The following is a 13,468-nucleotide window of genomic DNA, read 5'->3' as shown; positions in this document are numbered from 1 at the left end:
CTCTGTGTATTCTTATCCCAATATTAGTAATAGTTTTTTAGAAATTAATTTGTGTCCAGCTGTGACAAGTGGCAAGCACTTTCAGCCCACCAGACTAAGTAAACTCTTGCTGCAAGAACAACACTTCTTTTATTCTGCTGTTGATACAGGTCATATTATTCCCAGAAGATACTGTAAGAAAAACCTCTTTGAAGTAAGACGTACTAAGTAAATTGGTGATTAAAGATGGTTAGATAGTGGTTTGCTTGGTTTGGGAATTTTGGTTGTATATGAGTATTGTTGTTTTGTTTCTGCTAATAAATGGTTTCTTAAGTATAATGTATGGAAATAGTTGGTGGGTGAGTTTTCTAAATGATTTTATTTTTATGTTCAAAGTGTTAGAAATAATGACTTCTTTTGGAACTGAAAGTTAATGAAGCCTGTAATGTTGAAGTGCAGAAAACCAGAAATGTAGCTTCAGTTTTTTGTCACTGGGTTTTTTAAACTTTATTTTAGAATGTTTTACCTGTTTTCTATTTCGTTTCCCAAATATTGCAGGAATCATGGGCAAGGAAGGAAGACAAGCTGTAAGAAACAGTGACTATGCAATAGCACGGTTTAAATTCCTCTCCAAGTTGCTTTTTGTTCATGGACACTTTTACTATATTAGAATAGCAACCCTTGTACAGTACTTTTTTTATAAGGTAAGTCTTTAGAGAGTGCCAGTGAAGTTCATGGAAAATGTGTAACTTCTTTCCCACCAATAAATTTATTTCAGATCTAAGATTTTTTTCTGGCAACAGATTAAATACCTCTTTTCAGACGTGATTTTTCAACTTTCTTTTTGTATAGTTTACAACCCAATGCAGTAGCTTCTCTGTGAAATTGTTCAGTACTTCCACCTAGAAATAGGTTTTAAATACCACAATGAGTTTGCCTAGGCTGAGAGGCAGACATGTTTGCTCTCTGAAAGCAGCATTACTAGCTCGACATTAAATGCATTTTTTAGCAAGATGTAAAAGTATAACCTTTTCTGTTTATTGATTTAATATGAACCAAATCTGTTCATCTATCTTAAAAGGAAAACGGAGCATAGGAAGTAGTTGAGAGAGGAAGTAGGAGGTGTGTGGGAAGAGAGCATGCTCTTTGCTGGCAGGCTCACCTTAAGAAAATTCTAACAGTCTTCACTTCAGAAACATTGCAAGGGACTGAGTTATATCTGGATACCTCTCAGGGATCTATGGGTACGGTGCAGCAGGGTGAGCTTAAGCCAAATGCTAGAAGGAGTTGGGGGGCATGGGCTGGGAGGTCAGTCATGGGCTGGGGTGTTGTCTTTGATCTTACTTGAAATTTATCAGAGATTCTAGCATTGGCCACCAAGCCACGTTTTGTCTTCGATTGTTTGCTTTCGTTTAAAGATCACAGCATGGTGTTAGGTTTTGGTTTCTGTCTTTCCTACTCCCATGCAGAAAGCTCACGAGCAGGGCACATGATTTCTTGAATGAAATGTAGAAACTATTTCACAAGGAAATTACTAAAAAGGAACTAAGGGGGAAATGAATGTGTTTCTCCTCGTTTAATACTATTTGTACGCCTATAAAGAGTTGTGTTCATCAAGCACTGCAATTAGAGTTTATATTTTTCAGGTTCATTGTCCTAAAGGACAAACAAAATACGCTCTTAATCAGAGCATATTACTTCACTTCACCAAGTAAAATGCTGAAACAGCTTTATATCCTCCCTGTGTATTTTTGCCAGCATCTAAGAGTTAGCAGTTTCTTTCAGTATAGTGAGACATACGCTGAGGATTAACTGTTTAACTATTTTCTTTGCCTTTTTTTTTTTCCAGAATGTGTGCTTTATTACACCACAATTTTTATATCAGTTCTTCTGTTTGTTTTCACAACAAGTAAGTATTCTGTGCCTTACATCATGGTAAATGTGAATTAAACACTCAGGATAAATAACTGGGAAAATGGGAAAGAGCTAGACAGGAATGGCAAGATTTTACACTTAACACATATCCAGCTTCATTTTTTGTATTTGATAGCTTGATGTTCCCTAATGGTTACATGAGCATAGCTTTTTTTCTAACTAGTGAATTCAGATAATGATTTGTTGCTGCTATAGTGTGCTGATAAATTTTAACAAATATAAACAACTTTTTTCTTTACAAGACTCAAAATGATTTTTGTTTCCATTTTCAGACACTCTATGACAGTGTATACCTGACTTTGTACAATATTTGTTTCACTTCCTTGCCTGTCCTCATATACAGTCTTTTTGAACAGCATGTGCATCCGCATGTTTTACAGAGTAAACCTGTGCTCTATCGGTACGTATATTCTAATATTGTCACAGTAGAACATCACTTAGACTAACAGCAGCATCTGCAGAAGTCCATGAACTGTGCATTCCTACAGTATTTTTAGCTGTAATTTATACAGTTTTTAGTAATTATTTTGAGAGAGAACTGCAGCTACAGTTTCCATCCTAAAAGTTAATTAACATGAGTATTTTAAGAGAATCATCTTTCTATGTCAGTCATGTTAAGACTGGAAGAGAATTGAGTACTTGGTCTGCTTACACGATTGGCAGCTTTCCCTTCCATTACATGTAGGAGGTGAAAATCAATCAAACACACAAATGAATCACTAGGACACTGTGGTTGAGGGAATCACCACAAGATGTGCTTTACTGGGAGGGGAAGTGATTTCATGTAGAATTAGATGTCCTCCCAGTGGTAGCATATTGCACTGCATATAGCTTTTTGGACAAAAAAAAAAAAAACAAACCTGTATTTTTGTTAAAAAGAGATGTCTCTTAGATGTTTCTGTTTTCCTGAAGGTCTTCTAAGCAGAACAAAGGGCAAGTGTCAGGAGATCCTGGCTTTTTCTTCCTCTTGTATAGTTTGTGCTATCCTAACTTGACGCATTTGAGGTCCTTGCCATTGGCGATTCCTGCATAAAGCAGAGGCAAATCATGAGTTATGTTTGGTTTTTTTTTGTATGTCAGCATTTGTTAAGTGTATCTGGGTGCAGCTGAAAGCTGTATTTATAAAAGGAGTAGCCATCACACAATGTGAATAGCTGATGGGTGCATAAAGGCAATCTGAAATTCTAAATCTGTTTTATTTCTGCAGAGATATCAGTAAAAATGCTCAGCTGGGATTTAAACCATTTCTTTACTGGACCGTCTTGGGCTTCTTCCATGCATTTGTTTTCTTTTATGGCTCGTATCTTCTAATGGGAGAAGATACTTCTCTACTGGGAAATGGCCAGGTACCATATCATAAAAATTATTCTACCACTGTATTTTTGGTGATATTTCTTAATGTTTTTTTTTTATTTTTATGAACTACATAATTACCAAGGATACTTTGCCAATATTGATGTGTACTCTCAAGAGTAACATTTCTTAGTGTGGAAACTGCAACATGTTATCAGAAAGTGTATGTCCATGAAGAACATATCTTTCAAGATAATAAGTGTATTATGTTTGTCTTAAACTTTGTTTTATTTTTATACTGTTTTTGTCAAAATCATATGTTATAACTTCAGTAAATGAGAATTTATGTTCAATCATTTGAGAGTCCTTTGGAGTTGGACTTAATTGCTGTGTCAAACAATGGCTTCTCTTTTAGCATCTCTTACGAAGTTAGGCTTAAACTGAAAGTTGGCAAAAGTCTTAAAGCTTTTCCTGAAAATTCATTATTCTAGTTACTCAGAATTTTAAAAAATGAAGTGGTGCAGGCTGCTCTTAAATTACAGTTTTTATACAAGAAATATTTTTAGGACAGTAACTTAATGATATCGTCCACTACTAATTTAGCACTTTCTATTTTAAAGATGTTAGAGTTCACAGGAAAAATCACATACAAAAAATTCCTAAAGCTTGGGTAAAACCATTACAAGTCTGCTTCCTCATTTTCCCCCCGAGGAAGGTTCAGAGTTAGTTAACCCAATTTAGGACACTTAGATACTGAGTTTTTCTCTCATAAAACTTACGGAGAGTGATGCAGGAACACATTTGCTTCTGTCATTGTGCCATTCATACTACTGACATGAAGTGCTTGCTGATTCTTGTCTAGTGCTTGTTAGAGTTGCATATTGTGGCACAAGGTACAAAAATAGCATTATACTGTATTCACAGTGGTCATGGGGGAATTGGAATGGGCATGAGCTCAGGAAGTTTAGCCAAAAAAAGAATTTATAGTGATGTACAGACAATGGCCGGAATTGTCTTGAGTGACTAAAATCAGAGAGCATGTGAAAGGATCAGTGAAGAGGGAGTGGTGCAGCTAGCTGGAGTATGTGTTTCATTTGAGAAGAACGTTAAAATAGTTGTGCTTTAGACTAAAATATCTCTTACAGCTGAGGTATGAATCTGCCCTCTCCTGTCATTATTTTTTACAAGGTTTGTGGACTTCAGAGTTCCTGTGAATTGATAAAGGGCCTTCAGTACTCTTCTGATGAAATAAGTTTGCACTATGGAAGTCTGTGCATCCATCTTAGTTGTCAAAACACCTTGCTTTAAAATTGCTTAGTTAAATGTTCACAGGGCAGAAACAGACTTTTTGCATTGTACTCAGTAACAGATGTTCAGTTTAGGGAACAGATTTTATTCTTTCTCTACACCTGTATGTTAATGTGGGATTTGTGGAGAAGGTTAATGATTTCTTCTGTAACTTAACCTCAAGATTATTTAAATACACTTAGTGTACGAGCATACTGGACATAAAGCATTCAGATGCCCTTTGGCTTCTCATGTTTCCTGTGATGTGACTTTAAAAAGTCTTAGAATTTTTTTGGAGTTACTCTGCACCTCTCTTCTGAAAGATGGTTATTTGAATTGGTAGAACTGTATTTTTGTTACAGTAAAATATCTGGAGTGCATAAAGTATGTTGCAAATTTAACATATGCCTGAAAAAGCCAGGTTAAGGGCAAGAGAAACTGATATGCTGCTGACATGCTTTCTTGTAGGAAGTCTTCAAGACTTTGTGATCACTTTGTGCAAATGGGTGATGCGGTGTAGTGTTTGTGCAAGGCTTCACATTTTCATTCCAAGTTGCAGTTTGAAGCAAAGCAGAATAGAAGAGATTGTAAATAATTTGTTAATGTTGGTGGTTTGTTAGGCTTACCTCAACATATTGTGCAACAACTTGATCTTTTAGTTCTTTTTCTTTCCCCCCCTTTTTCATGCTGTGCATGTCGTCAGATATTGAAACCTAACAGGCAAATGGTAAGAGTTTAGAAGAGGAGGAGATACAAAGTATTGTATCTGTACTTCACAAGATTAAAGGATGCAGCATCAACAGTGTAAATGTGTTCAAAAATAAAATGGTGGCAAGAACCGGTTCATGTTTTGCATTCTAACTCTGTGACCTTTGAGAGCAGTGTTAGCAAAGACACTTTCTTTCACAGGTCACTCAGAAGCAGTAGTCTAGTTTTAAGATACTGTTGCAGCAGTTTACAGCAAGCATGTTGCTTGTTAAGTATTACTGTCAGTATGAAAAGTAAACATAAGGCTTCGGAAGATGTGTTTTAACAGCATCTTTCAAATTATCAGCAAGTCCAGAGACTCGTGGCAGCCTCATTTTTGTACCTTGCATAAAGATGAGAAAAGCAGTTGTGAGATCTGTCATCAGGCTGTTGGGATTTTTTGTTTGCTTTTGTCAGAGCTCTGTAACAAGGACTACAACTGTGCGAATCCCAGTTCCATGCCTTTGTGCTGTACTAACAAATCAGCTCTAGGATGATTTTGATTGCCTGTCTGCATGTGGTACCTTTCTCCTTGCTTGCTTAGTTTGCTACCGGTTAATAGAGTTAAGGACTTGGTCATTATTTAGTATCGTAGTGGCACAAACAGCTACGAAACAGCAATGTCTTCTGCTTCAGCACCCAGACTGCTTCCAAGGGCAGAGCAGTTGGACCTGTTGAAGATTCATGGTGTGTGTCTGAGTAGCATGTGTGTAGATACACTTACAAACTTGGCATCCCTGCTTGGTTGTCAGAGCTGAGATTTTATTGTTGTAGAACTTGTTCAGAGTTTCAATAGTTTAATTTATATGGGCAAGAGAGTATGGAAGTAACAGATCTTGCATTGTAGAATCAAAGTTTCACTTTGTGTTTATTAGCCTTGAAACAAAGTGTCTTTTCCTTAGAGTTTTCTTACAGTGACACCATTATTTTTGAATTTTAAATTGTGTTTGGGGTGAAATTAACTTTCAGGTGATGCTGCATGTTGAAAATGATCTGGAAATTTTTAAACTCGGCATGGTTTGCACTTACGTTCAAGTGCATACCTTTCACCCAGTATTTGATTTCTATTGGATGCTTTTACTTAATTGATCAAACTGGTATCTTCATATTCCTATCATTTTATGTTACTGTTTTGTACTTTCTTCATATTTCATGTAGCCTTTGTGGTGATCTGTTTTGAACCAAGGAGAAAGATGACTTGTGGGCTGTTAATTTTGCTCTTAAAAGCTGTATTTCCTAGTAGTTTGTGTTGTATCCTTACTGTATTTTCAAGATGATTAGTTGTCGTAAGCTTATGTCCACAGACTTCTTTCATTAGTGTAGCTGACTTGGGAGGAATCTGACTTACTGTGAATGCTCTTAGCTAATATTTTTTTTTTTCTTCCATGACTTGCTGTTTTCTTAGATGTTTGGAAACTGGACATTTGGTACTTTGGTCTTCACTGTTATGGTTATAACTGTTACAATGAAGGTATGATGTTATACTAATTACTTTTTGTGTTTGGATATATAGGCAAATATGTAATAGGGCAGTAACTGAAAATTTATTCGAAAGTTATACCGAATTAATTTATTCTTGAGGATTCTAGCTAAGCAATTTTTATGTTTGGTTTCAATGGTAGTTTTTGCATGTTCTGATGTTTAGTGTTTGAGCTGGAAGTTCATAAGCACATTCAGACTGGTATTTATCATTTTCTGTGACATGAGGGGGAAAGGAAGTTCACTGACATTATCTTTCTTATAGATGGCACTAGAAACTCACTTCTGGACATGGATAAACCATTTTGTTACTTGGGGATCCATTGTATTTTATTTCCTATTCTCCTTGTTTTATGGGGGAATAATCTGGTAAGTGGTTCCTTCCCCCCCCCCCCCCTTCTATAGCACATATGATAGATGAAGCTATGAAAAAAACGTTGAAATATTATGTTCTGCCATCTTGCTTTGAATTTTGTGACAGGTGTTGGAAAACAAATTTTTAAACCTAGAGTAGCCACTTGCTTTTGGTGGTTCTTTTAGATACTTGAGCAATGCTCCTAAGCTGTCCTGTGCACAAGAACAGGTTTTATTTGTCTCTGACAGCCTGTGGCTGTAAAGGCATTTTTGTTTTTAAAAAGTAGCTGTGTTCCCAAAGGTGTTTTGTAATAGGTAAATGTTTGAAACAGAAATAAACACACTAGAATTTGAATTATTAAGGGGATGTATTCCTGTTTGTATTTTGGGGTCTTGGAAGGATAGGATGGCAACTGATTTCCTGCAAGGCAATTGAAACTAATCCAGAACGTTGCCCTCCAAAGTTCAGTACCCTCCTTCCCTAGAGTTTCTTTGCAGGTCAAGTCCGACATATTGATAGTCTTCATGGACACCATGCAGTTGTAGCTGCATCCTGAAAGACTTGCTGCGTGATGTAAAATAGGATACACTTGAGCCTGCCTACTTCTGTTTCTAGAAGTTTCTTCTAGTAATTGCCACTTCTTTTAACTTTTCAGGCCATTTTTACATACACAGGACATGTACTTTGTATTTGTTCAGCTGTTGTCAAGTGGTTCTGCTTGGTTTGCCATAATCGTCATAGTAGTTGCTTGTTTGTTTATTGATGTTGTGAAGAAAGTGCTGTACAGACATCTACAACCAACAAGTACTGAAAAAGCTCAGGTAATGTTATGCCTTTGTATCCAACTTTATCAATAGTTAGAAGATAACATTTTTTAAAATCTGTCTTATAAAATAATTAGTTTCCTGTGATATTTAATCATCCTTTTATGTTTGTCATGTTTAATGCTTAAAAGAGTTTTAATTTTGAAAGATAACTATTAATTTAAAACTATAAAAATGAGGACACCATTTTACAAGGAAATAACGTTTATGTTTAATTGGTATTACCAGTAGCATAATTATTTATAAAGAGGACTGCTGAGTCTTTGCATCTCAACTTGAAACTGTATGAGTATCATATTACACATTTTTGCACTTCTTTAGAGATAGTAACTTATTTTCCTTTTTGTCTACATATCAGAAGCTCTCCAACTACAGTTGGCACTATATAGTTCTTAAAATGTGATGAAAACAATTTTTAAAATTAGTAGGACTCAGTTTAGTTAGTATTTCTTAAATCTTGATCGTGCCATATGCCACGTATTTGATTGTTGATTATGTAATTATATCACCCATGTGGCGTTTTCAGAAATTCATAGAAGTCAAAAGATACACTGTGATAATGCAATCTCCCTCTTACCAAATAGAGGCTACAGAAACTCCTTGAAATCATGTTGCAATTAGTCTGTCTGTCAGGTAAATATCTATGTTTGAGTGTTTTCTTTTGACTAACAACTATGGAGAAGTCATCCTGACCCATTGTTCTAATAGTTTCTGTCTATGGTTTTGGTTTTCAGCATTTTATCTTTTTGTACTTCTGCTAAACTGAAAAGGCTTCTATTAACAGGTTTTTTGCTTTGTTCACTGTCAGGTTTTTGATCAAGTTAATTTTCTCACTGATGAATAAATCGGGCTTGCATCTTTTGTCAAAAAGGTTATTTTCCTCTTAATCATTCTTGTGTTTCTTCTGTAATCTTTGCCATTCTTCAACCTATCTTGAATTTTGGATTTCACCAGTGGGCACAATATTATAACACAGCATACGTCAATGCCAAACATGGAAATAAAGAATCCCCGACCACTATTCAGTTTATGAAATCATATGCATCAATAAACTGTTATCTTCTGCATCTTTCTCATCTGCAGGTGATTAGGTTGATTTCTTCCAGGTCATTGATGAGAGGTCAATTAGCATAGGGAGGGAAAAAAAAAAAAGAAAGTGAATGAAGAATCTATTTGACAAAGATATCGTACATACAGTTATGTTCTGATGCCTGCTGTCAGTTTTTAGTCCGTTTGTGTGCCGTATTGACTTTGTTGTGTCCTAGTTGCTTAATCCAAATTACGCTGAGCTGTGTGCCCCACATACGTCATAACTACTTTACATCAGTAGCTGACTTTAGCATCTAACCTTATAATTATTTGACGTACATGCATGCTGATGTACTTAAATTATATTACCCTTCTAATCTGTGTATTAAAAAAAAAAAATCTGTGAGACATTCTCTTGATTTGCCTAGGATTGACATCATTCAGAGAAACCTGTTGCAAGCCAAAATATACCCTTAGTCACTTTTCAAAACTGGAATACTAGCAGGTTTTTCCCATTTTTGAATTTAGTACCTAAAAGCCAAGGTAAATAACCACTAGCTTTCAGAAAGCTGTTCAACTAGACTTGATAAGACTCCTGATTGCATATTACTGCACTCTTTGGATTAAAGAGTCTTAATTTAGGAAAAAATCTGTAGGTAAGGAGAGTAGTTACTTACCTTTCTTTCCCCCTCCCTTCCCTCCTCGCCCTCAAAAACTAGTGGCAAGATTTATGGAACACTTCCCTCTCCTTCCGCCCTGTACATCAGCTGTTTCGCAGTGTGTCAGTATGGTTGGTGAGGTTTCTCATGTTCTTTAGTTGCTTCAGTTAAAAAACAAAAAGCCCACATCATTTTTCCCTAGCTTGATCTATATGCTTCTTTTTTGCATTCTGCTGTGTTATGAATCAATTCTAAACAATTTCTGGCATCAGTTTGCTTCCATTACAGTTACGTCATCAAGGAGATAGTTGGACTTCTTTTTTTTTTTAAGAAGGAATCTTGATGAATGTCTAACACCTTTCCTGTGGCTATTGCTTCATTCATAGCCACAGGATTTTTCGTTGCACATATCTGTTAGTAATCTTTTTTCTTCTTTTTTTTTTCTCTCCCCTTACTCTCATTGTGCTTTGGCATTCGACAGTGTCAGGATTTGACAGTGTCAGAATTTGCATCTGTGTTTACCAAAATACTGTCTCTTTCTGAAAACATTTAGTTCCTGATATTGCAAACCTAAACTCTAAATCCAAATCTAAAAATCTAAAATCTGGTTTGACCAGAAATGCATCAGCAGCCTTTAGGTGGTTTCTGTCTTTGCGTCGGATAGTGAAATCATAGTTTAAAATGTATTTGCAAAAAGAAGGCACCTCTTTATTCCTTGTTTGAGGTTTTATCTGTTGAGATTTTCCCACTCTTACTTTAGATGGAACAATCAGCCCCACTGGATTTCATCAGCTGTTCCTGTAGTGAGAACTAGACATGAGGAAAGACAAACACATGACCACTTTAGCACATTCATTGTCAAGAAGTGACAGAATGCTTCTTTCATTATTATATCTCATTAGAGGTACCTCATTAGGCTTGTTTAAAATTTCTGGTACATATTTTTCTTTCAGTTTCAGAGCAGAGGAGAGGACTCATGACTTTCAGATAGAAACACATGGCGTTTGGAGAATGTCTGAAATACTAAGGATATTTTTTTGAAAGTCATTGAAAGACTGAATATGAAACTTTGTATATTGCCCCTTTAAATGCATTTTTTGTAGTGTAGGTGCACCCTCTGTGTAAAGGAGTATTTTTAAATGTAAGGCTAAATTAGTGTACTATGGGAAAGAAGAAGTTTAGTTTACAGTTACTAAGTGTTTATGAGGGCAAGATAAATTGTTACATGAACGAGTCAGTGATTTTTAAATTGCAGTTATTTGTTTCTGTCCACCATTACTGAAATTCTAAAATATTCTCAGGAGCAGTGAGCAAAACACAAGTTTCTCAATGGAAAATGCTTGCTGCCATTGTTTGAATTTTTCAGAAGCTAAGAGCACACTAGCTGTGTGAGTTGCCCAACCTAGTTCTCTGAATTCACTCAGAGTACAATATGCAATGCTTGGGTAGGCCTCTGCCTTACTCAGGAACTTGATTTTATATCTTTTATTTAGTTTAAGGTTACAGTATCAACAGTCAGCCTTCATCTCAGCAGTTAGATGTTACGTGTAGCTAAGTTATTCACAAGAGAGCAAAGAAGTTTAACTGGTATGAGAGAGAAATACTGAGATTCTGCTAAATATAAACTAAAAAATTGTTCTGTCACAGCAGCTTAAAATAAATAAAAATCTCTGTTCCATGTAGGAAGTCAGTATATAAAAAATTCTAGAGGCAAGCATGGGTTGACTTTTACAGAGGGATGAATTTGGTTAACTTTATCTTCCTTAAAGGCACTGAAAGTGCATGTATGTAGAATTTCTTGTTTTGTTTGTTGGAGTTTTTTTCTATGTTCCCAAGTGGTTTTTGCTGGTCTTAAAGAAAATACATCTTATGTTTGACTTCAGTTTGTTGCCCTGAAGTGGCTTCTAGGTAATTTCTGACTATAGGTCACTTACAGAATCATATAAGAGGAAGTGGACAGTAAGATAAATCTAAATAAAAATATAAATCTTTGGGTAAATACAAATCACAGCACTGCTGAGGAGAGAAGGTAATACTATATAAAGATGTCTGGTAAAGTATAGATGTAAAAGTGTATAGGCCTTTTTTCTCAGTATGAAAACTAAGATAAACTCAAGAATGGTCCTACGAAAGAGTTAACTGGCTGTGATGATCCCAGGAGCTGTCCTGAAGGTACCAGGCTTGTGTTCTGTATATGATGTGTATTCCAGATAAATAACAATGTCTTGTCCTGTGTCTTTCTATTAGAAAATTACTGCTGCTACTTACTGACATGTATGTTCCATCCCTTCTCTGTCCAATTGTAGATGTACTCCAACAGAGTTGCTTTAAGTGACGAGTTCATCGCACTGCAGCCATTGTCCAGGGCAAGGAATCAGCTGAGCAAAATTAGGTAGAGTAGGAGGGACAGTTCCTCATCAACTCTTATGCATGCTGAAGGTGAACTAACCAGTGCTGAGAGAGATGGGAAGAGGCATGAATATTAGTGGGTTGAGAGGGCAATGCCTCTAGTGCAGAAACGTTCAGTTTGGTTATTTCTTGGCTTTGCTCTGTGATTTTGAGCCAAATGCTTCTCCTAAGTAGCATGCGTTGGACGTGCTTTTTTAGGAAAAAACATCCCTAGCATGATGCTCAACTTTCAGAATACAAATCTAGCTCTTCTTGCATCCATTTATATATCACAGTTTCTAGCATGGTTAGAATGCTTTTGATTTCATTATGATCAAAATTAACAGTGCTTTTTGCATGTTGGATAATTTCAGCTTCATAAGGCTGTGACAGGAAGGTCCATATATTCTAGGCAGCAATTTTTGTGAATTGCCTGCCCATTTTAATTTGCTTTCTCTTGTGTTGGAAGAGCAGAAAATGTTTTATGTTTGGGTACGTACATACACTTGTGTGCCTAAGGCTTTTTGTGTTTGTTTTGTGCATCTGTAAAGTAAGTGTTGTTTGTTTTCAATGTGTATAGATACATATTCCTAAAGGCATTTGGCTATGAAGACCTAGAACATGATTTGAAAACATGAAAGTGTACATGTGTCTGTGTAGGTGAACCATTATGATTCTGAAACTCTTGAAATGCACAGAGTTCAGTACATGAAATGCTATTAAATGCTGATCCTCCTTTGTGAGGCTAAAACATTCATACACATCAGTAATGTTGTAACCTGTTTGATGTTTTATCCCACCCTTTTTTACTTCTATAGGAAGAATTAATGTGAAGAATTATTATTTGCCTTTTAAAATATTTTTTTTTGTTTAAGGTGACTTGCATTATTTAAAAATGTGAGAATAGGTGCTAGGAAAAACCAACCAACCTGCATTTTTGGGACATAATTGCTGTTTAACTGAGGAAAAGTAGGAAGCTGACATTGTAAATTATTAGCAGAAAATTTTTAGTGGCTAACTGAAACAGATGATACAAGTCTTTCTAAAGAGAAAGGAAAGAAGTGCTTTGTATTTCTTCTAAGAATGTGCTACACCTTTGCAAGGCAAAACTTGAAATGTTGTCCCACTGTGAAACCTATCAGCTTAGATTTCCAAGCACCTGAAGGAGGTAGTAGTGGGGTGGGTTTATTTTGGTTTGTTGGGGTTTTGTTTGGTTGGTTTGGGGTTTCTTGGGGTTTGATTGGTTTGGTTGCTTTGTTTTTTTCTTAATTTAGCCCTTACTAACTTTAAAATCGGCAAACTGCAGTATACCCCTTGAATTTTAGTAAACTTAGGAACATATTGGGGAGATTCTGCTGTAACAGCTTTCACAAACTAGCTCTTAAAAGTCTTAGTTTATCAGTGTCATGTAAATAAGTTACCTTTTTAAAATTCTGGTATAAATCATAGAATCGTAGAATTGTTTGGGTTGGAAGGGACCTTAAAAATCATCT

General features: G+C 35.9%; 1 protein-coding gene across 8 annotated transcripts in view; it reads left to right on the top strand.

Moving 5' to 3' along the window:
- ATP11B (ATPase phospholipid transporting 11B (putative)) overlaps positions 1–13,468 on the top strand; it is a 72,772-nt gene that overhangs the window by 43,935 nt on the left and 15,369 nt on the right. For 4 of the 8 annotated variants that reach the window (XM_061353490.1, XM_061353491.1, XM_061353489.1 and 1 more), the window contains exons 22-28: positions 538–683; positions 1,829–1,888; positions 2,187–2,314; positions 3,122–3,260; positions 6,647–6,712; positions 6,986–7,089; positions 7,731–7,896. In XM_061353490.1, the coding sequence (XP_061209474.1) occupies positions 538–683; positions 1,829–1,888; positions 2,187–2,314; positions 3,122–3,260; positions 6,647–6,712; positions 6,986–7,089; positions 7,731–7,896 (809 nt within the window). Of the gene's footprint in view, positions 1–537; positions 684–1,828; positions 1,889–2,186; positions 2,315–3,121; positions 3,261–5,197; positions 6,615–6,646; positions 6,713–6,985; positions 7,090–7,730; positions 7,897–11,893; positions 11,980–13,468 lie in introns of those variants that run through there. The other 4 variants (XM_061353492.1, XM_061353493.1, XM_061353494.1 and 1 more) reach the window with 2 other exon arrangements.

The sequence above is a fragment of the Neopsephotus bourkii genome, unplaced genomic scaffold (assembly GCF_033783945.1).
Source record: "Neopsephotus bourkii isolate Nb327-2 ecotype Australia unplaced genomic scaffold, CSIRO-AGI_Nbou_v1 NB_678, whole genome shotgun sequence".
In the NCBI taxonomy this organism is placed as follows: Eukaryota; Metazoa; Chordata; class Aves; order Psittaciformes; family Psittacidae; genus Neopsephotus; species Neopsephotus bourkii.
Note: the sequence above shows the minus strand (reverse complement) of the source record. Positions and strands in the feature narration are given on the sequence as shown.